Raw genomic sequence first — 23642 nt, forward strand, 5'->3', positions numbered from 1 at the left:
ATTTTTATTTATGAAACCTATCCTTTATGAATCTTGTGTGGCAGGCAGTATGTCTGTAGGCTATAGCCGTTTTTGTACCTAATTATAAAGACAAGATTTGTTTTATTTTTATGCTCAAAATATAGACAATATCATGATGTGAACCCTATATTGCGGTTAAAATTTTTTTTTTTTTTAAAAAGATAGTTTTACAGGCGGGGGTGGGGGCGGGGCCCATATGGGATGCCGGGCCCACCCGCCTTGCGGGGGCTGCGGGGGTATACTTTACGGCCCAGGTGGTGTCTGTGATTTGTCACCATCAAGAGAATTGGTAGATGCCAGTTTGTGGAAAAAATTTAAAAAAGGTGAAGGTGTAGAGTTCTACAGCATGCGCACAGGATACTTTTAATACTCATGTGGTCATCTATAATGATATGATCTTAGTACAAGGTAGGCTAATTTAATCGTCATTGTACAACACAGGGTTGCTTAACGAAATGGAAGATTATAAACTCCTTCATGCTACATAAATAACAAAATGTAAAAAAAGTTATTTATATAGAAAATAGACATAGGCACGTAGTGCATCTTGAATTTGTGTCAGGGTAATTGTAAATAGCAGCAAAATGAGAAAAATCATTGAAGATAACAATGTAAACATCTTGGCCAGATAAGACAGATCGTTTGAAAGAGGAGTAAAAGAATCCATCTATGTTAAACTGGAACCACCATCTTTGAACAGAGGAGGTGGCCTACGACATTACTTATCACCCACCTACAATGCAGTACTGAGTTCCCTCCTCAGGCAGCTTAACAACCATTCACACCTGGACTCACCTAGCCCTAGCAACCCACATGAAGGCCGGATGGGTCAACGACCCACAATGTCTCTGAAACTCAGAGCTCACACGTGTGGTTGTTGATAATCCTACACGCAAAAATTCCTACATGTCGATCTGACAGTGGTGTAGCTTCATTTAAGTCGGGGTTCTCACACTCAAATTAGCTTGGGGCCACTGCTGATATTGTCATCTCATAGGAGGGCCAAGTACAAGAAAGTGCAATATTTCTAAAAATATAGTTTTTAATTTCCATTATTAACATAATAATGTACTCCATGTAGCAGCGAGGCCAGGAGCAGCACAGTGGACGGAGGGGCCAGCAGTTAGAGACAACCAATCCAGGGGTTTTAGCCATCTACAGATCAAACGTTCTCTTTCTCTCCAAGAGCCCATCAGTTGTGTGACTTCCTACATAACAACAGTTAACTGGAGGATTTTACATACATGAATCAAGCCAGAAGAAACCAAAATTGAAGTTTTTGTAGTTGGCCTGACACACCTCCAAAACACATTATCGAAAGATTAAGTTATTCTTGATGGCATTGCCCTGGTGTCCAGCACAACCATAAGGAATCTTAGAGCTATCTTAGATCAGGATTTATCATTTAGCTCCTTAAAACATTTATGGAATACTAATAGTAATATTTGTATATGTACATATATTAAAAGAATATCAATTAAAGCGTTTTGGGAGTGGGTGGGTTGTGTTTCCTAGCATGCTTTGAGATGAAGCATTTGTCACCATAAGCCAAAGTAGACTGTGTTTAAATGTGTTTAAATGTGTTCTAAATCAGCACAAATGTTACCTGCTATGCAGTAATTAGTGTTGATGTTCTTCACAAATATTTTATAGATAGAATAGATTACTGTTAGTGTTGTGGTAAAAGACATTTTTGCACCATGAGTTAAGTCATTCACATGGTTAGTGGCCTCCTGCCTGTGTGGAAAGAAGTGTGCCCTATAGTTAAAGGTGTGCCTTGGTGAAAGCACTTCTTGGGAAAAAATGTTTACATACAAGGTAATGTTTTGAAGTTTTATTTGCGTTATGTATATTTACATTTTGTTGACTTCCTTCCTCACTCTCTGACTCTCTCCCAGAAGTTAGCTAGCAACATGCAACTGAATGGTTAGGAATTTTCCATGAGTTCCACTCTCCTCACCCTCTCCATCTGTACACATGATTATCCCATTCATGCACGTTAGTAACTCAACATCTTCTGCCTCCCATAGTTTTTTGCCTTTTCATCTCTCTCCTATCGCTTTCTGCAGACATTTTTGCCTCTAGAGCTGTTTGGATGTATGACAGCAAGCCACCTACTGCACCCTTGTTCCTGCTTAACACCAGCTGCTACAATTATAATCACTTTTTATCACTAATTAATTGTTATTATTATTATTATTATTATTACTACTACTACTACCACCACCATTATTACTTTTATCACTGATTATCTCCAGTAATAATAATAAACATAATCATCATCATATTACCACTACCATTACTATGGAACTTACATTGTGCTACAGCCTCCTCTCGTGGTTCTGCTCATGGTTTCTGGATAATTACCTTGCCAATTAACTTGGTGATTACTGTTGATCAACTGCACCATAAGCCCAACAGATGAGTTGTGCACAGTGTACAGTGTGCAGTGTACAGTTACTGTACCTCAGATACTGTCCCTTTAATTATACATGATGCTAATAACACCAAATGTTCTTAAATGTAGTCTGTGTGCTGGTGAGTGTGTCTGTTAGTGTACCTGTTAGTCCAGCAGTGCTGTTCTGGCCACGGAGGCGGTTGACCATCTCTATCAGCTGCTGTTTCTCTTTGCTTAAACGTGCGATACAGAACGCTGCCTGCTTTAGCCTGGTATGCAGGAGAGGAGGGTTGCTTTTAGCCCACTGCACCTTTTCAAAAAAAACACTTGACATCAGACCTGAGGCCTGCTGCTGCTGTAAATAGGGATTCTCCTCTTGGAGCGGTACATTCTGGAAAGAAAAGGAGATGAAACTTGAAGGAACTGAGTTGCTGCAGCAGCTTACACAAAATATTCCCATTTTCTTACATAAACTGCTGAAACTACCATTTTTGCTGGGGTACTGATATTCAAGGCAATTATCTTGCCCACATTTGACACCACTTCGCAATGCCTCAGCCTGCTAAGTCATCTTTCTGGATCCACATACTTAACTTATCTTTTTATATAATCTACTCGTATCAGATATTTTGTTATTGAATACTGCAATGTTACCAGCAGACACCTTTCCTATCACGTGGTGCGGAAGTGAGTGCGGAAGTGAGAGCAGCAGCAGTAACAACAACATGAGCAGGTCTCTTTGAGCCGTGTCCTGCAACAATGGTGCGAAGTGTTGCCTTACTGTGAAAATTTCATATCACTTGCAAGAAGACCATATTTCGGCAAAATACTTGCCAACAGCACGATCTTCCGCGTTTCCGCGTTTGACAGCGTGGGAAAATCGCTGTCAGCTAACATCCACCTAGCTTACCGAATACCCAGTTACTTCACCGGGCCCAACCTTGGGCCCGTGTGGCATGCCTCCACTTACCCCAGCGGATGTTGAGCTGTCCATCCTGAGGTCCGAACTACACTCAATCGAGAGCCTCCTGGATGATGTCCTCCAGCGGCAGGCCCTTCTCCTTTCCCGGGTGGACGCGCTGCAGCAGGGTGCTCCCTGCAGCTCTGAATGTCTACCGGCTGAGGATGTTCCTGGGCCATTTGAACCTCACTCTCCCTCCTGGGCGTCCGTTGTGAGGAAGGGGAAACGGGTCTCTCTCCCTCTGTTTACTCCCGAGGATGATGACCTCGACCCTGTCCCGCTGCACAACTTCTTCACCCCTCTTGAGAGGCTAACTGAGCTTGCGGCCACATGCTCACAGCTCCCCCCGGGGCATCAAGTCCCGGTCCGCTCCCTCAACAGGAAACGTCGCACCCCACCGACGAGTCCGTTGACTTCGCAAAGTAAACGTCCCAGACGCTCTTCTCCTCCTCCTACGATCTCCAGCTCTGAACGTACTCATCTAATTGCGCAGCTGGACCCGCTGCGATCGTCTCTCCAATCAGAGGGACTGGTCACTCCTGAGGCCGGCGATGACGTCATCAGCACAGGTGACTCGAAGGTAGCAAACGATGATACATCTGCCACTATCCTGTCTTCTCTCTCATCCAAAATAACAATCCATAACAAAGGCTGTATGGATAGACCTCCTGAAATTCTCGTAATTGGTGACTCTATCATTAGAAATGTTGAACTCCCAGGCGCCATTACTTACTGTCTTTCCGGTGGTAAAACAGCAGATTTCACAGAGCTGACACCTGTCCTCCTTGAGCTCCACCCTTCCGTTCACTATGTATTTCTGCATACAGGAACTAATGATGTCATGTCTAGACAATCCACAAAACTCTACTATGAACTTGAGTCTTTGGTAAATACAGTTGAGAGCCTCGGAAAATGTTGTATTTTGTCTGGCCCAATTCCTACTATGACCAAAAGCTCAGAGCGTTTTAGTCGCCTTTTTAGCCTGCATACATGGATGCAGAACTTCACAACTGCCACTGGACTAGGCTTCATTAGCAACTTTGACTATTTCTGGACTGAACAGGACCTGTTTAAAAGTGATGGGTTACATTTAAATAGGATGGGCACCAGCAGGTTGATTCACAATCTCATCAACTTCACTGCGTTCAGTCTAAATTGACACTTTCCCCAGCTAGACCCTGCCCAGTGTCCTCACCTGGCATCCCATAACCCTGTCCCTGACAGTGCGGGTCAAGCTGGTGCTGGATCTGTCTCCTCCATTGACTCTCTCACCCATGTTAAATCCTCTGTCAGCCCTGGTGCTGGTGCTGGTGGTGATGGTGGTGATTGTTTTATCAAGTCACTTATTCCTGTTAGGATTCCTGTTAGGATCACTGAAAGGCAGTGTGCACTACCATCTTCCACTCAAAGTCCACACAGAAACAACCTCATCACAGTTAAAACCACTTCTTTAACCCCTGCTTTTAAATCAGCTAATTTCTGCTTACTCAATGTAAGGTCCCTTGCAAATAAGTCTTTTATCTGCCAGGATTTTATCATGTCAAACAATATTGACTTTTTTATCATCACAGAGTCCTGGATTAATCCTGATGAATGTGCCCCTCTCATTGAGTCTTCCCCCCCAGATTATTTATTTTTCCACCAGCCGAGAATGACAGGCCGAGGGGGGGGCCTTGCTGTAATTCACAGAAATGATTTTAACTGTTGTCAAGTCCCGCTTGGCTGCTTCTCTACTTTTGAGAGTCTTACCTTTATTTTAAAGAATAAATTGCCTATTTTATGTGTTTTAATTTACCGACCCCCTAAGCTCATTTCTGGTTTTATTCAGGAATTTTCAGACCTTTTATCAGTCATCATGTTACAATATGACAGAGTTCTCATTCTTGGTGATTTTAATATCCATGTCTGTTGCCCTTCTTCCTCCTCGTTTACCTCTGATTTTATGAAACTTTTAGATTCTTTTAGTTTGACCCAATATGTGAAGCAGCCCAGCCATGACAAAGGGCACACACTTGACCTTGTGCTCGCCCATGGTTTCTGTGTGGATGAAGTGAACTTGGTTGATTTTGCCGTCTCCGATCACAAGGCAGTGCTTTTCCAGGTTCCGCTCCTCTCTCCTGACCCCAAACCCCCCACACTGATTCACTCCCGCCCCCTAAATTCACTGTCTGTTCCTCGTTTCAGCCAAGCTTTTATGTCCTCAAGCACGGTTCTTAATACAGGTGACAACATGGCCTCACCGTAGATGAACTTGTCAGTGGTTTTAACAGCTCTTGCACAAACATCTTAAACTCTATAGCTCCAGTCAGACTTAAAAAGCTGAAACCTCATTCTCAGCCATGGCTAAACGAAGAACTAAAGATTTTAAAGAGACGATGCAGGATGGCAGAGAGAAAATGGAAAAAGGATCAACTCAGTGTCTCCCTTGCTTCTCTAAAAGAGCTTATGTTCCATTATCAGTGTTCAATCAGAGAAGCAAGAAACAACTATTTTTCTGAGTTGATTTCCAAACAGGGTCATAATCCCAGAATTATTTTTAAAACTATTAATTCTGTGGTTGGTCCCCCTCCCAGCCAGCCAGTTGAATCCTCCCCAGACAAAAGTGAAGAATTTCTTAATCACTTTTTAAACAAAATAGTGGAGATCCGGCAGCATTTTAACAATGATTCCAGAGACTTGGTAGTTGACTCCTGCCCACTTTCAACGTTAACCCACTTCAGTGAAATCTCTCTGTCTACCCTGGAATGTACTATTGCACTTTCAAAATCATCCACCTGCCTTTCAGACTGCATTCCCACTTGGTTTTTAAAAGCTGTATTTCAGACGGTTGGTCCAGACATCTTGGCCATTATTAACAGCTCATTGTCTACTGGTACTTTCCCCTCCTATTTTAAACATGCCACTGTTTACCCTCTTTTAAAGAAACCCTCTCTAGATCCCTCTATTTTAAGTAATTTTAGACCAATTTCAAAGCTGCCTTATTTATCCAAGATTTTAGAAAAAATTGTCTCTACTCAACTGATTTCTTTTATGAACAACAATCATATCTTTGAAAAATTTCAATCTGGTTTCCGCTCCCTTCACAGCACTGAGACTGCACTGGTCAAGGTTGCCAATGACTTACTGCTTGCAGCAGACACAGGCCTGTATTCAATATTAATTCTCCTTGACCTGAGCTCAGCTTTTGATACAGTGGACCATAATGTCCTAATCAGCCGTCTGAAGAATTATGTTGGTATCAGTGATGTGGCTCTGGATTGGTTCATCTCCTATTTGTCCAACAGGTCTTTCTCTGTAATGTGTGGAGAAGCCTCCTCTTCTTGTGCTCCTCTCTTCTGTGGGGTCCCTCAGGGGTCTATTTTGGGTCCCCTCCTTTTCACTGTTTACATGTTACCCCTGGGGCAAATCATGCGTAGACATAATATTGATTTTCATTGCTATGCAGATGATACGCAGTTGTATGTCCCACTACAGCCTGGTAAAACTGATGTTTCTTGTATTTTGTCCTGCCTTGCTGAGATAAAAAATTGGATGTCGGCAAATTTTCTGCAGTTGAATGACTCCAAATCAGACATTGTTATAATAAGCCCCTCTGGCCCCAACACTAGTAGCATTACCAATCTCTCCTCTAGTCTGGGTGCCTTATCTAACAATGGTCGAAAAGAGGCCCGCAATCTCGGTGTCATCTTTGACTCAGAGTTATCTTTTGATACTCAGGTGACTAAAGTGGTGCAGTCCTGCTTTGCCCAACTGAGACAGCTAACGAAGATCAGGTCATTCTTGTCCTCTGCAGACTTAGAAAAGGTTATCCATGCTTTTATCTCCTCCAGACTGGACTACTGCAACGCACTTTATTCCGGTATCAGCAGGCGAAACATCCAACGACTGCAGCTGATACAAAATGCTGCTGCTAGGTTTTTAACACGTACTAAGAGATGTGACCACATTACACCAATCCTTGCTGCCCTTCACTGGTTACCTGTGAGTTTTAGAATTGATTTTAAGATTTAACTGCTTGTTTTTAAAGCCTTGAATGGTCAAGGTCCTGCCTATATTTATGATCTGCTGACTCCTTATGAGCCTGATCGCCGCCTGAGATCCTCCAGCAGGGCCCTCCTAATTAGGCCTGCACGATATGAGGAAAATCTGCGATGTGCGATAACACTGTTCAATATTGCGATGACGATATAACTTGCGATAAATAAACAAATATTGAAGTTTGCATATTATTAACTATACAGTTAATAATAATGTTTCCGCATTAATAGGTACACTGCTAACATAGACCCCAAACATTGAATAGTCAATGTCCACTGAATAAAGAATGAAATAAATTATTTCGAACATGCTTTTATTGAACAAACTGCACATGAATACCCAACCAATTAAGCAGAACATTAATTTAAATAAGACATTATAACTATATGAAATTAAAGTTTAATTTCCCCTGCTCCCTTTAAACTATTTTCTTGTAAACTCAACCAAAACATCTCTTACCATGCAGAGTTGAAATAAATAAAACATCCAGGGGGAAACAACTTAAATAATTAAATAAATATAAATTAAACATGGCACTTTAAATTAACTGTAATGTCTGTCATCACAATCATCAAGGCCCTTGACTCTGCCTAACAAGGTGCAGAGATCTATAGTATGAGGGACAAAACTGAAATAGAGAAGGGCCAGCCCACTAAATCAAGAGAAAATAAAACCAGGAAAAAATATCTACCCGTTAGGGCAAGTTACAACCTTAGTTATTCCCTTAACACAAGTTCTTGGCCAAGAAAACCAGCATGTTAACTTTGTTAGGTTGTTACCACATTCCCAGATGTGCTGATGTGCTCACACAGTACCTGTCATTGTAACACGCTGTAACAGTCAGTTATTTAATGTAGCGGCACTAGGTGGCGCCTCTTTTGTTTAGTGGGTAATGTAACCTGTACGATGAAGAAGAGCAGGTGTACTTCCGCTCCTCATGAGAAAGGATACCGCTAACAGAGCGAAGACTTCCCTTTTTATTTTGTGAAGTGTTGGTAGAAGAACCTCGGCCTGTGTTCGTTTGCATGTATGCCTGTAACATTAGTGCCGTAGAGACCTGGCATGGTGCGGTCAGTGTTATGAATAAAAGTGCCGTGCGGAAACCCCCACATGTTGCCTGCCGTCTCTTGAGTAACCGGAGCAACCGCACTAAAGTGGACCATCACCTTCCCACGTTACAACGTCGTCTCTCCTGAATCCAAAATAAGTTCATATAGCAGAAGTGCTGTTTCTTTTCACCACAAGGCCTTCGTCGACCATTTTCATCGCTTTTTCTCCTCCCTCAGCCATCATCACCTGGCAATCACCACCAAACTGATGCCGATTAATTTTGTCAGGGTAGCTAACGGCTAGCTGGGGCTTCATCTGATTGGCCTTTGTAAACAGGGCTCCGTCTGATAGGCTAAATGTTAGCATGCTCATGGCGCATGTAAACAAAATGATTTTTCTTATTCATCGCATGTCAGGCAGTCTTTTGCGATGTGTTTATCGCACATGTTCATATCGCGATGACGATGAAAATTCGATTTATCGTGCAGCCCTACTCCTAATGGTTCCAAAATCTCGACTTGTCACTAAAGGTGACCGGGCCTTTGCTGTTCGGGCCCCTCGGCTATGGAACTCCCTGCCTGGAGATCTCAGGCAGGCAAACTCAGTATCCTCTTTTAAATCTCTTCTTAAAACTCACTTTTATATTATGTGCTATATAAATAAAGTTATTATAATGTTGTTGTTCTGTTCTAGGAGAGGGATCCCTCCTCCGTGGCTCTTCATAAGGTTTCTTCCTTTTTTCTTGCTACAAGGGTTTTTTTTTCCTGGGGAGTTTATCCTTACTCAAATCGAGGTTCTAAGGACTGAGGAACTACTGAGGAAATGTGATTATGGTTTTGTGCTATATAAATAAAACTGTCTGGACTTGACTTGAGATCAGTAGCTTTAACTCCACACCACTGGTGCAGTGTAAGTTACCAACAGGTCAACTTCATCTGGTTGACTAATTTCCTTTAGTACCTGTTTCCTTATGTGTTCCACTCCGACCTTCTTCGTCAAAGTAGAGGTATTGGCATGTTTCTCCAGGCACACACCACCTAAAGATCCATACCACATAAAAGAGAAGAAAAAAACAGTTAAAAAGAAAAAGTTTCCTCAAAAACCCTTTGCAAATAAAACTCATACAAATGACATTCATGCTGAGATAAAGATTTTAGTCATTATGCAAAATTATAAGTTAAAATATGTTTATATTAAACAAGGTCGGCAGCCAGGTTTCACCAGCCAGCATATTAATTCTTTAATTGGCATATTTCCCAGTGGACATTGTAGACGTTAATATATTCATCTGCCATCTCCTACTCATCTACTACTGATACCAGAAAAAAGCCGGCACGTGTTCTTGTGTGACTTTGGTGTTTTAACTAACCAATTGTGCCACTCACAGACGTTGCGTTAGTTTCCCATTGGAATGGGCTGTCTGGCACAAGGTAAAATGATGAAAAAATTCTACATATAGCATATGCTTATGACATAGATTTTTTTAGCTAGCTAGAACATGTTTTGCTGCTGCCCCTGTCCGCAGCAGTACATTACTTAGCTTCCTACACTGGTACTTCTTCAAACTGGCAACATTCTGATCACCATTTACTGGTGGTATTACCCTGAAGTCTGGAACTGCTCATCAAAACTACTTCACACTTAATACAGACTTTGTTGTGTTATCATATAGTCAACATTAAAACTCTAATTAGCTGGCGCCTTGTTAGATATAACCAGCACCAAGGGTTAATGCTAACATTCTCTCAACATGTTTCTGTATATTATTGTATGTAGTCTAGGGCTACATTTAAGAATTATTTTTCTTGATCTACTTGTGGCGACCCCTGTTGGTGTTTGCCAGTTGGGTCTGGAGTTGGTTGCTGGTTGGCAGTGGGCTGGGCCAGCCTGGCAATCTGGTAACTGAAGACACCTGGGCCCGGTGATCTGATTTACTATTTAAGCAGTTTCTCATTCATTGTGTGTCTCTCTCTCCTCCCAGGTGGACGCCTGTCTCCCCGGGTGATGCGGCAGCCTTACCTTCATTACTCTATTGTTCCTTTTTATGCACCTTACAACACCTACACACCCTACACTCACCACGCATGCCCATCCTACACTACTGATGTTACTGACTTTCATATCTCATGTTATCAAGTTGCCTGATTTATCCGTATGGTTATGTTAAATAAACATCTTTTGTCGTTCCTTTGAAACGGTGCGTCTCTCTTTTTGTCATGGCCTAGCGCCAGCTGTGACATACTCAAAATAAACGTCACTCATGTAAGACCCTTAAAGTAAACAGAAAATATAAAACAGCAACATAACAGCATTAGATGATGAATGGTGTTATGTTACATTACCATAACAGCAGCAATGCAGGTGATTTTTGTTGGAGGCACATATTTATCAAGGCCTGTTGCTCTTGTTGCTTGTTGCGGGAGGGGGTGTGTCGCGGGAGGCTACGAGGGGAGAGCGATACGAGCTCGGAGGGGAGGGATTAAGGAGCACAGAGGGTAGGGGTGTGTGTGTGGGAGGGATGCTTTTTTCAAATCTTTCTCAGATCGTAGACCATAGCTTTAAATGGGAAAATAGAAGTTTGACCCAGCCTAATTAGGCAGCCCATATGGAAACTATTGGTTGGATAGAGAAGTTGTTTAATTGATGTTATATTTAATACTGCAGAATATCCAAACCTGTGGAAGAGAGAAGTGTTTGAGGCCCTGGACCTGGTGCGCTCAGAGGTGGAGCGGCGTTTTGATCAAGAGGGACTCCGCATGGCTGCAGGGTGAGAGCAGGCAGTTCTTGAGGCAGCTCAGAGGAAACGAGTGGATGTGGGTTCCCTGGAACTGACCCCCGTTCCACGAGAGTGGCTAAGCCTTGAGCTGGACATACTGAGGGATGTGTGTAGGGGACGAAAAGTTAGCACCATCCAGGATGTTGTGTCCATCCTGCAAACCTTGCAGCCCCAAACCCGCTCCATGCTGTCGGAAGTGGAGAAGCTCATTAAGCTCTGTCTGGCCCTGCCCATATTTGTCGCGGCATCCGAGCGCTATTTCTCAGCCTTGCACAGGCTGAAAACCTGGCTACGCAACACCATGACGCACATTTGGCCATTATGAACGCTCACAGTGACCTTATGGATGAAAGCGGCATCTCGACCCTGCTTAAAATCTTCATCAGTAGGTCAACTGAGAGAAAGTCCACTTTTGGAAATGCATGAAAGCCCTGAGTCAGGAGTGCAGACTTTTCTTTTTTTCATTCAAGGGTACAAATAATGCTGTTATGTTCCTTAAATTGCTTGATTTAGTTATCAAAGTTTAATTTTCTTAATAATAAAGATGCCGTGTTCATCCATTCTAGTTCTCTTATAACTGCATGCTATTATAAAATAACTTCAAATCAAATCCTTAATAATTGATAAGTGTGCGTGCTTCCCCCGCCCCTCCCAACAAAAATCCCGCCCCCCCTCTCAGAAAATAGTTCCGACGTCCATGGCTCCTGGCCAAATAAGAAAAAAGGACGAAAGAAACCCCATAAGTACAACTCGAAGTGGGAAGAGTAGGTCACAAAGCACAAAGCATGAAAGGAAGAGAGAAGAAAGACAAGAGTTGAAAAACAGCTAGGAAAGATGCAGGTCAAAGCGGAACACGAACAGGTGCTCTCGGCTAACACATTGTTAGGTAGCGACACCGAGCAACCTAGCTAGATTGCTAGTGTGGCAAGCTAGCCTGCAGGCTGGCTTAGATCAAGATGAGCCAGCACAGCGTGGACGCTAAATTAGATAAAATTGGAAAGCAAATAGAGGACAATCTGAAAGGAGTTCAAGAAAATGTTGGACAACTGAGAGAATATGTGGACAAACTCGGAGAGGAGATGAAGCAAGGGCTGGACAGCTTTCTAGAGGCTGTGAACAGAAAATTCGAGACTGTGGACACGGATATACGGACATTGAGATGCTGGAGGAGCACACCGTTGAGGTGGAGGAGTGGAGTACCGAGGTGCAGGAAATACTTACAGCTTCGCTGGAACAATAAAGCAAACTCTGAGATAAGGTATCTGACTTAGAAGGGAGATCAAGAAGAAATGAAAACTGCAAGCAGTGATGAACGGGCCCTCAACCCACGTACGTTGGGCCGTGGTGCCGTCGGAGGGCGCGCGGCCAGATGTGTGCTTGCCTGTTGCCTGTGGAAAGGTTCCTACCTAAATGGGATACGTGTGACCCAAAACACAACAGTGAAATTTTCAGTGACTTCCTGTGTCCAGTGGGTAATGCTATGGATGTGACACAGTATTGATGCATAGAAGTATTGAGGGTTAAATGCTCTACATGTGTGACGAATTTGGTGTAGGTGGGGAAAAAGTATGTTTAAAAAAAGAAAATGGCCGCACGCAATCCAAGACGGCTGACTTCCTGTTGGGTCGAGAAATTCCACAAAATTAATTCCTGTCTAAATCGATGAGACCTATGAGTCCTGCAAATTTCATGAAAATCAGAGAAAGTTGTTGTTTACATGACCTGGCATTAGAGGGCGCTATAGATATGACACAGTATTGATGCATAGATGTATTCAGGGCGAACCCTTCTACATGTATGAGCAATTTGGTGTAGAAGGGAAAATGTATATTGAAGTTATAAGGACTTCCTGCTTATGGCGAGGGATTGAAATTGACCGCACTGCCACGCCCACCAGGTGTAACGGAGGCAAAAGCTTTTGATAACTTTTCATTTTCAAAGTCTGAGGATGATCCTGAGCAAATGTGAAGTGGTGTTAAATCTGTAAGAGGAGTTCTTTAAAGTACGAGGCATGGAAATGGGTTTGAAATGGGAGAAAGTGGTGACGTTCTGAATTTTGAAGAGCCATCTTTATCACTTAACACAGTATTGATGCATAGACGTATTCAGGCCGAACCCCTCTACATGTGTGACCAATTTGGTGTAGATGGGAAATTGTATGTTGAAGTTTTAAGGACTTTGTGCTTCATGGTAAAGGATTGAAATTGACCGCACTGCCACGCCCACCAAAAAGCTTTGATAACTTTTCATCTTCAAGGTCTGACGATGATACTGAGTGAATGTGAAGTCTGTGGTGTTAAATCTGTAGTACGAGTTCGTTAAAGTATGAGGCAGGAAATGGGTCAAAAGGCAGTGAAATCTCAACTTCGAATCAAAATGGCGGACTTCCTGTTGGACTGAGGGTATGGGTGTTTATTCTTGTTTTGTGCGTCTGGTCATGATACTTATGCATACCGAATTTTGTTCATGTAGGAGGCGGGGCTTCAAGCTTAAGCGCCCTTTTCAATCCTCGTGGGGGCGCTGTGGTGTCATCTTTGCACTTAAAAGGCCAAGACCCACATCAGATATCAATGTTCATGACTGGCGATGGACCTGCCAAATTTGGTGTTTGTAGGAGTTTGTCTGTATGTACCAAATGGGATTAGGGGGTGCTACTGAGCTGTCGTGCCGCACCTGAGGGCAGTTGTGGCATCAAACTAACATACTCATGAGTTTGAACCTAGGTGTCAAATTTGGTGAGTCTGCGAACATCCTAAAGTCCTCTAAACAGTGTCGGAAAAATGAAAATCACCACACGCCATTCAAGATGGCCGACTTCCTGTTGCAGCAAAAATTCCAACAAAATGAAATTGTGGCTACATCGATTAGACCTATGACTCCTGTAAATTTGTCATGACGATCAAAAATGATTTGCGCACACATTTTTTTACGTTAGGTGGCGCTATGGAGTCCCCTGGCAACACCCACCCCCAATCATGTTGAATTATCAATTTTTTCACCAGATGTGACGTATGTTCCGAGTTTGGTGAGTTTTGGGGTATGTTCAGGCCGCAAAATATGCGATCGTTTGGGAGGAAGAAAAATAATCCTTACAAATACAATAGGTCCTCACACTGACAAGCGCTCGGGCCCTAATAATATCTGAATGTGGGGGCTGAAGGAGTGGGTAGAAGGAGACTCGGTTATCGAATACATGGACAAGCTAATCCACAAAGAGCTGGGCATGTCATATGATATTAAACTGGAGATCCAAAAGGCGCACAGAGCATTAGCACCAAAACCACAACCAAACAAGCCCCCCAGAGCGACTATTGTCAGCTTCTTGAGGTTTGAAGTCAAGGAAAATGTCCTCAAGACAGCCTGGCAAAAGTCAGTGGAAGTGGAGGGACGGAGAGTGTTTTTTTATCATGACTACGCTGCAGAGGTGGCTGCTAAATGTCGGAAATACGCGGGGCTAAAGAAAATTTTCAATCACCAATGGGCACACTGAGGGTTCACTGGACTGATGGAATCAAAGTGTACAACAGTGCTCAGGACGCGACAAAGGCCATGCGACAGAGAGGATGGCAGGTACCACACCAGGGAGAGGAGAGTCCTACACTGCTGCAGAGACTGGAGGCTGCGCGCAAGCGGAATAAAGTCGGAGACGGGAGATAAGAGTGAGGAGACGACAGCGAGACACGAAGGAGAGTGAAAGGAGAGAGGGAGGAGAGGAGGTGAAGAACCACGGGGACCCGAAAAGAACAGAGCACAGACACACAGCCTATTCGTTTTTGAATACAGCATTTTGTTCCCTGATCGACCTTTTGGACCACCGCAGTCAGTAAGTAAGAAACGAACTTGGTATGGTATTTTAAGTTACCTCAATTTTGTAGAGCAAGGATTTTTTTTAAAACTTGGCGAATGTGATATATGTGCAGTATTTTTTCTTCTTTCTTCTTCTTCTCATTAATGAAGTGTTCATGTGTTAGATTATAAGTGGAAGGACACATGGGACCACTTGTGGCACAAATTTAAAGGCAGAGGGTTTAAAGACTAAATGGAAAATGTACACAAAGTCCAGGCTGGGAGCTCTGGAGTTTAGTTTGAATGTTGGACAATTATAGTGAGCTTGGGAGATCACCTGTTGAGGAGATCTCCACCACTATGGGGGGCCCTTTTACTAGGAGAGGCTTCACCCCCCACCCACCAGCAGGGAAAAGGGGGACAAGCGTAAAACCCCCTAACACCTTGGGAGACCAAGTAATATTTGTTTTTTTAGCTTAGCGGTTGCTATTATATCACTGATTGTGTTCTGTGACATGCGGGGGGACAGAAAGATGCTCTGAGGGGAAATATGATGCAATATAGGGGTATCAAAATGGTGTCGTTAAATGTTAATGGTATGAAGCCAAATCTGCCTTCTACCTGTCAAAGATCAACTCCTCTGCCTCCAACCCAAGGAAACTATTCTCCATATTCTCTTCGCTCCTCACCCCTCCCACACCTCCCCCCCCTCCAGAGCCTCATCCCACTTGTCAGTCCTCATCCTCCTCGACTTATCCTCTGCGTTTGACACAGTCAACCACCAAATCCTCCTCTCCACTCTGGCTGAACTTGGCATTGCTGACTCTGCTCTAACCTGGTTCGCATCATACCTGACAAATCGCACCTTTCAGGTCACGTGGAATGGCTCTTTGTCCAAACCCTGCTCCCTGGAAACTGGCGTCCCTCAAGGCTCAGTACTCGGGCCGCTTCTGTTTTCATTATACACTAGATCACTGGGCACTGCAATCACATCACATGGATTCTGTTACCACTGTTATGCTGGCGACACCCAACTGTTCCTCTCCTTTCCCCCATCCTCTAATACTCACATTGCCACACGCATCTTGGAATGTCTGGCAGACATCTCCGCTTGGACAACTACGCATCATCTCAAACTCAACCTCAGTAAAACTCAACTCCTCTTCATCCCGGGGAAACACTGCCCTCACATGGACCTGGCAGTCACTGTCGAGAACATCACGGTATCGCCTTCATCGACTGCGAGAAACCTGGGTGTGATCCTCGACGACGGACTATCCTGCACCTCCAACATCACCATGGTGGCCCAATCCTGCAGATTTGCCCTCTACAACATCCGCAGGATCCGGTCTTTCCTCACAAAGGACGCAACACAACTCCTGGTCCAATCGCTGGTCATTTCCCGCCTGGACTACTGCAACTCTCTCTTGGCCAGACTCCCAGCCTCTGCGACTAAACCCTTGCAATGTATCCAGAACACTGCAGCGCGCCTTGTTTTCAATCTACCCAAATTCTCCCATGTGACCCCCCTCCACCACTTTGCTGAGAGCAAACAAAGGCCACTCAGCAAAATCGCGACTCTTCTCTGTTCTGGCACCCCAGTGGTGGAACGAACTCCCGACCAATGTCAGGACAGCAGAATTGCTTGCCATCTTCCGCAAAAGACTCAGGACTCACTTGTTCAGACTTCACCTCGACCCCACATAGCATGGCTCCCTCCTAACACCCCCCCCCCCCCCCCCCCCCACACACACACACACACAAAAAAAAAATAAAAAAATTTATACGCACTTGTAAGTTCTTACCCTTAGCAATTTCCTCATAGCACTTTTGTACTTACAGAATCCTTGATAAATAGCAGCTACTTTGCTCAGATGAAGGCTTGAAAATTGTTTCTCTTTTCTTTTCCACTTTATCGACGGTGATATTACGTGGTTTCTTTCTTGTGACAAATGTACTTATTGTAAGTCGCTTTGGACAAAAGCGTCTGCTAAATGCCCTAAATGTAAATGTAACACAAGAACATGAAAAACTGAAGAGACATGGATACAGTAATACATTCCATAGGTCATTTAAGCAAAGTAATAGGAGAGGGGTGGCTACACTAATTAGAAACTCTGTGAAATTTGAAATAAACAAAGAAATTTATGATAGAGAGAGGAGGTATGTGGTGGTGAAGGGGGAAATGAAAGGACAAATGGTAACACTAATTAATGTGTATGCACCACCGGACAGCGAGAAGACATTCTTTGAGATACTGTTTGATATTATAGCTCTGGAAATGGAGGGAACTCTAATCTGCAGGGGGGACTTTAATGTGGTACTAAACTACGACTTAGACATGACGATTACAAGGAAAACTAGGACGCACATCTCTAGATACATGAACTTACAACGGACGGAACTAGACTATACACATTATTCATATCCACATTCGACTTATTCAAGGATTGACTATTTTTTTATGACAACTTGGACAAACGCAAAGTAGAAAACTGTAGGATAGGGGTTACAGACTTGTCCGACCATAGTGCAATATACTTAACAGTGAATCTAACCAGTAGAAAGAGAAACTAGATATAGAACTAAGAACAGTAAATCAAATTAGTGATGGGTTCCCACTTATAAGATATTTAGACAGGAATTAAGCCCCTTACTGTTAGCTTCACTTAAATACACTATGAAGGAGGGAAAAACACCCCCATCTTGGAAAGAAGCCATCATAACTATAATCCCTAAAGAAGGTAAAGATAAAGAACTGTGCAGCAGCTTCAGGCCAATATCCATACTTAACGTTGACCATGTTACGGCTCCCGCCGTCTTTTCGTATTAGAGTGTGTGTGTTTTCTTTGGCAGAGTGAAAACTCCTGTTTTTCTCCTACGATCGTGTGGCTCCCGCGCCTCATTGGATCCGCATCCCTGGCGTGGCAGCGAGGGATTGGCTGCTACAAGAAGGGGGAACTACAAGAGCCAGTGCTGCCAGAGGATGGGGTGGATCGCTACCTGTGAACACATCTGCCGAGATTAGAGAATTTTGCTTTGAAATATTGTTTTTGCCTCCGTTAGAGTGTGTTTGTTAGCATGAGTGCGAGAATGTTTGTGAGTGTGCGTGTGCTCTGGGTAAAACCAGAGCAAGAGTGTTTGAGCTTAGGTAAGCAGTAGGGGTGAGCTGCATTTGTCTTTACTTCAGTTTTCTCCTGTTTTTGATTAGGTTAGGGAGCTAGGTTCAGCACTTGTCTTTTTGTTTCTTTTCTTTTCTATAGGGCTTAGATAGTTTCGGACTCCAGAGTTTAGATCTGTGTTTTGTTTGTTGTTTTAGGCCAGAGCTCACCCTGAAGCCACGCTTCATCACTCGTATAAATTGCACCTATTCACTGTACATAATTGCACTTTTTCTGCCTACCGTGTGATTAATAAATTGTTTTGTCTCTCTGAACTTACACCGTGTTGGTTATTTATGTTGGGCTCGGCTCCCTAGGTCGAGCGTAACAGACCGTGAGATCTATACCTCAATAATTTCAAAAAGATTCGAGACATTCATGTCTGATATTATAGACGAGGGTCAGACTGGCTTTATCAGAGGAAGGCAGGCACAAGATAATGTAAGGAAAACAATACATATAGTGGAGGCAATACAAAAGGGGGGGGGGGCATTTTAGTGTGCATGGACGCTGAAAAGGCATTTGATAGTGTGAGTTGGACCTTTTTGTATAATGTTTAGGGAAGTTTGGCTTTAATGAAATTTCTATCAAATGTATAAAGACATTGTATCATGAACCAACAGCAAGAGTGAAGGTCAATGGGAGTCTGACAAATTGGATTAAGGTAGAAAGGTCAACTAGACAGGGGTGTTGTCTATCTCCAACACTCTTTGATATCTTTATTGAACCATTGGCTCAGGCAATTAGGCAGAATCAGAATATCAGGGGGGTGGTGGTAGAAGGTGCAGAACACAAATTGGGTTTATTTGCGGACGACGTGATAGCATATATAGGACATCCAGACGCAAGCTTTCCAATACTAATGGACTTACTGGAGGAACACGGACACTATTCAGGGTATAAACTTAACGTGACGAAGACACAGATTTTAGCTCTAAACTACACGCCGACAACAAGAATCAGAGACGAATACAAACTTTGATGGGATATGGATAAGATTAAATACTTAGGGGTGAACATCACAAAAGAAATAGACAAAATACATAATGCAAATTACACACAGATTAATCAGAACATTAAGGGGGACTTAAGGGGGCAGTGGTCAATACAGACCCTGGACTTCAGTTCGAGGATCAAAATAGTTAAAATGAATATAATGCCAAGACTACTGTACCTATATCAATTTTTACCCATACATGTGCCACAAAGCCAATTTATGGATTGGGACAAATGGATCTCCAGGTTCATATGGGGGGGGACGACCCAGGATTAAACTTGTAACATTACAGTTACCTAAGGAGGGAGGAGGAATGGCAGTGCCGAGTTTTAAGGACTATTATTATGCAGCACAGATCAGAGCTGTGGCATGTTGGTGTAATAAGGACTATATAGCCAAATGGAAAGGCATCGAAATGAAGGGGGAGAACTACCAGATTCAACACCTAGTAGGGGATAAAGAACTATTTAGGACACAACAAAGTTTAATAGACCCAATTACTAAATTCGCTTTAAATATATGGAACACAGTAATAAGGCGGTTCAAATTAGAAAAAAAGAGACAAAGGTTTTGAGATGGTGAATATATGATAATAACTTTCTGCCAGGAAAAGATGATCAAGGTTTCAAGAGGTGGGCCCAAAGTTGATCACAGCAAGAAGTACAATGGTAGACAAGAGAGAAATGCAGAGTTTTCAGTATCTAAAATATAGGTTTGGGACTTCCTGTGATGTCATGGACACGCTTGCAGTCTAGTAGCCAAGCTCCGCTGGACAAAATTAAAGATAAAAGTGACAACTACAGTATTTTGATGCTGAAACTTAAAAGATATATTCACGAAAAATGAGTTCCTCCGCTGGTCAAAGGAGACAGGACAAACCTGATCCCTCACGAGTAAAAGAGGTTAATAAGCCAAATCAACCGAGCCCAACTAGCACAAACAAGGCTAGAAGCAACACGTGTCAGTCAGACTCATTGGTACTGGAGGAGTTGAAGAAACTCCGAAAAGACAATCAAGACGGACACAACCACACTAAATTGGCCCTCGGCCTTGTGGATCAAACTGTTTTGGACATAAAGGACCAGCTGGCGGAACATGAAGAGAGAATGGGAAGATTGAAGGAGAGAATTGGTGCAACCGAGGATGCGGAGATGCGCTACCGCAGGGCACTGAGATACCTGCTGCACCGTGTTATCGACCTCAAGGCGAAATGTGACAACCTCCAAAACAGGTTGAGAAGAAATAATATCAGGATCTTTCAAATCCCGGAAGGCAGTGAAGGGAAAGATATGGCTGGATTTATTAAAGACCTGCTCCAGAAGGAACTTAAATTACCACCAGACTTGGACATTAAGATTGAAAGGGCACATCGCTCACTGGTGGCCAAACCTAAAGATGCTACAGCCACTCTAAGATCGATTATAGTGAGATTTCTAGATGCAGCAGTAAAGGATACAATCATAAGGCAGGCATGGAGGGATAGAGGGATTTTTATAGAGGGATTCTATTGGTTTGAGGGCTGTTGTAGATGCCAGGGACCAGCTTGTTAAACAGTAATCTATATGTGATAGGATCATACAGTGTAAAAACATCAAAGCTGTACTGCTTGTTAGTGAATTCCTGATCTGTCTGAAGTTTGCCAGGTTGCCAGTTGGATACTTTTTTGATGTGTTTCTTGAAGGACAGTGTCGAGTCCAGGATGACTCCCAGGTATCTGAACTCGCTCACCAAAGCAAGCTCCTCCCCTCCCAGAAAGACACCAGAATGGACAATATTTGGCGGCCTTTTAGCAAACATCATACAGACACTTTTTTTAACGTTTAAGGAAAGACATGAATCAGTGAGCCAGACCTGAACATGAGCCATTGCTGTCGTGAGTGTTTGAGCAGCCTGTGCTGTGTTTTTCATGGGGAGGAAAATGACTGTGTCATCCGCGTACAGCTGTGCATTGACACCCTTACAGAAATCAAAGAAATTCAAATGTATATTGTTGTCACATAATCAGGTTAGTTGTTAGATAGTCCAGAAGGAGGCTATGCTTGAGCATATGAGTGGAATACACTCATCTGGACCTTTTTTACATGTTTGTGTAATATTGGTCGCACTTGCACTGTGTGTGCTTTTTCCCACAGAAAGGGTAGGTCACATCTCTCTGCCCCAACATCACCGGGGATCCGACGCAGTTACAGTTCAGCTACTGTGTCAGATTGATGAGGTGGAAGGTCCAGCTTGTGTTCTTTGTTTTTTGTTTTTCCTGACACATGCTACAGGCACTGTTTTGTTAGTGATTAGACTCATTCCGATATCCAAGTGTAAACAGGTAGGGAGCTATATCATAAGATTATACGGAGATCATGGCTGAGTTGAATTTCATAAATTACAATATAAGAGGTATTAATAATCTGATCAAAAGAAAAAAAAAATCTTAGGACAATTAAAGAAGTTGCATTGTTCTGTTACTCTAATTCAGGAAACACACTTGTCAGAGACTGAGCATTTAAAACTGAAGAGAGAGTGGGTGGATCAGATTTATAGTGCATCGTGTGGGAGGAAGAAGAAGAGAGGGGTTTAATAAATCTGTGTACTACAACAATGAGAAAATCTTTCAAGACGATGAAGCTTGGTACGTTATGGTGATAGGCACAATTGGAGAAATAAAGATAGACGCCGAGAAGGCATTTGATTGAGTTGACTGGGTATTTCTGAGGCAGACACTGATAGAAATGGGCTTCAGGAAGGAATTTGTGGCTTGGATAAACCTATTATATAAAAAGCCCAGCTCCAAAGTTAGAGTTAATGGTCACTGTTCTACCTTTTTCAGGATCGAGCGGGGTGTGAGACAGGGGGATTCACTGTCGCCCATCCTATTTGCTCTTAGTATTGAGCTTTTGGCAGAGGCGATATGCCAAAATACACAAATTCAAGGGATAGCGGATGAAGGGGGCTCAATTCATAAGTTAAGTCTGTTCGCAGACGATATTTTACTCTTTGTGAAGAATCCACTTCCTTCCATCCCCGCACTTATGAAATGGAAATGAAATGAATATGGGTCAGTGTCTGGATACAAAATTAATGAAAATAAATCACAAGCCATGATGATCTTAGGTACCTGGCCTACACAATTAAATAACAATGTCTCTTTTTGCTGGTCCAAACAAGCATTTAGGTATCTGGGAATTATTATTACACCTAACCCTATTCAATTGTTCGAGGCAAATTATAACAAATTAATTAAACAAATAAAAAATGATGTGACACGTTGGGAAGTCCTTCCCCTGTCTTTGTTTGGTAGAGTGGAGATGGTAAAAATGAATCTATTACCAAGACTTCTTTTTCTGTTTCAATCCCTTCCTGTAAGAGTACCTGCTTCCACTTTAAACATGTTAGATAAACTAATCTCAACATTTATTTGGCAAAGGAAGAGACCGAGGATAAGACTAAAATCCCTTCATCTACCCAAAGACAAGGGAGGTCTAGGTCTACCAAACCTTAAAAAATATTACTGGGCTGCTCAAATAAATGCAATAATGGCATGGATCGGAAATGATCGGGAGACAATATGGACTCAGATAGAGTGGGATTCGGTTAGAGGCATTCCCTTATCAGTACTACCATTTTTTGATACAAAGTCAGTCAATAAAATCAAAATAAAGAACGAATGGATAAAACACACTTTAAAAGTCTGGACAACAGTAAAAAAAAATGCTCAGGGGACTGGAGTTGATCTCAAGGGCCATGTTGATAGTAGGAAATATAGAATTCCCACCTTCCGTGTGGGATTGTGGGATTGTGGGTGGAATTTGAATCATTCTCTCAACTTCAAGAACAATTTGACCTCCCATCAAAGGATTTGTATAGGTACCTCCAGATAAGACATTATATTACATACCATAAGGAAAGGGAAATGGTCAGCAAAAACCCAAATGAAATAGAAGAGTACTTTATTAGTGTTCTAGAGAGGCATTTCCCAACGAAAAAACACATATCTAATATATATAAAAGGTTAACAACTAGCACTTCACAAAACACGGATTACATCAAGGAAAAATGGGAACTAGAACTGAATGTTATAATAGAAGATTCTACATGGATGGACATATGGACAGGCTGTCATAAGGGAATTAGTAGCCAACTGTGGAAAGAATTTGACTGGAAGGTGAAGATCAGATTTTTTAATACTCCCTTTGTCACCTCTTCATATGTGAAAAACCCCAATGTGGCATTATGTTGGCGAAAATGCGGAAATATTGGAGACACCACACACATTTTCTGGGATTGTCCAGTAATACAAGGATTTTGGGTTAATGTTAAAAAGGAAATTGATACTATTTTGGAGATGGACGTTACTCTAGACCGATGTTGTTTTTGTTGGGAGCCATACCCAAAGACCTACGTATATACCTATATATATACAGACAAGTGATATATACTGCGGATTCTTTTATTAGTACCGA

At 42.6% G+C, this 23642-nt stretch overlaps 2 protein-coding genes across 3 annotated transcripts in view; one reads left to right on the forward strand and one right to left on the reverse strand.

The window, feature by feature from the left end:
• Positions 1-3467, reverse strand: part of LOC141015329 (uncharacterized) — a 48063-nt gene extending 44596 nt beyond the window's left edge. Inside the window, exons 1-2 of the mRNA XM_073489335.1 lie at positions 3390-3467; positions 2582-2729 (exon numbers count right to left, since the gene is read on the reverse strand). Coding sequence (XP_073345436.1) covers positions 2582-2729; positions 3390-3413 — 172 coding nt within the window. The 5' untranslated portion in view covers positions 3414-3467. The remainder of the gene's footprint in view (positions 1-2581; positions 2730-3389) is intronic.
• On the forward strand, positions 3153-10663 carry LOC141015328 (uncharacterized). 2 transcript variants are annotated; one of them, XM_073489334.1, is made up of 2 exons: positions 3153-3960; positions 10450-10663. In XM_073489334.1, the coding sequence occupies exons 1-2, from the start codon at positions 3376-3378 to the stop codon at positions 10471-10473; spliced, it is 609 nt and encodes a 202-aa protein (XP_073345435.1). In that variant the 5' UTR covers positions 3153-3375; the 3' UTR covers positions 10474-10663. The 2 variants fall into 2 exon arrangements, with proteins under 2 accessions (XP_073345435.1, XP_073345434.1); XM_073489333.1 differs by having other exon boundaries at positions 3153-3949.
• Positions 10664-23642: the final 12979 nt, after the last annotated feature.

Source organism: Pagrus major, chromosome 20 (assembly GCF_040436345.1).
Source record: "Pagrus major chromosome 20, Pma_NU_1.0".
NCBI lineage: Eukaryota > Metazoa > Chordata > Actinopteri > Spariformes > Sparidae > Pagrus > Pagrus major.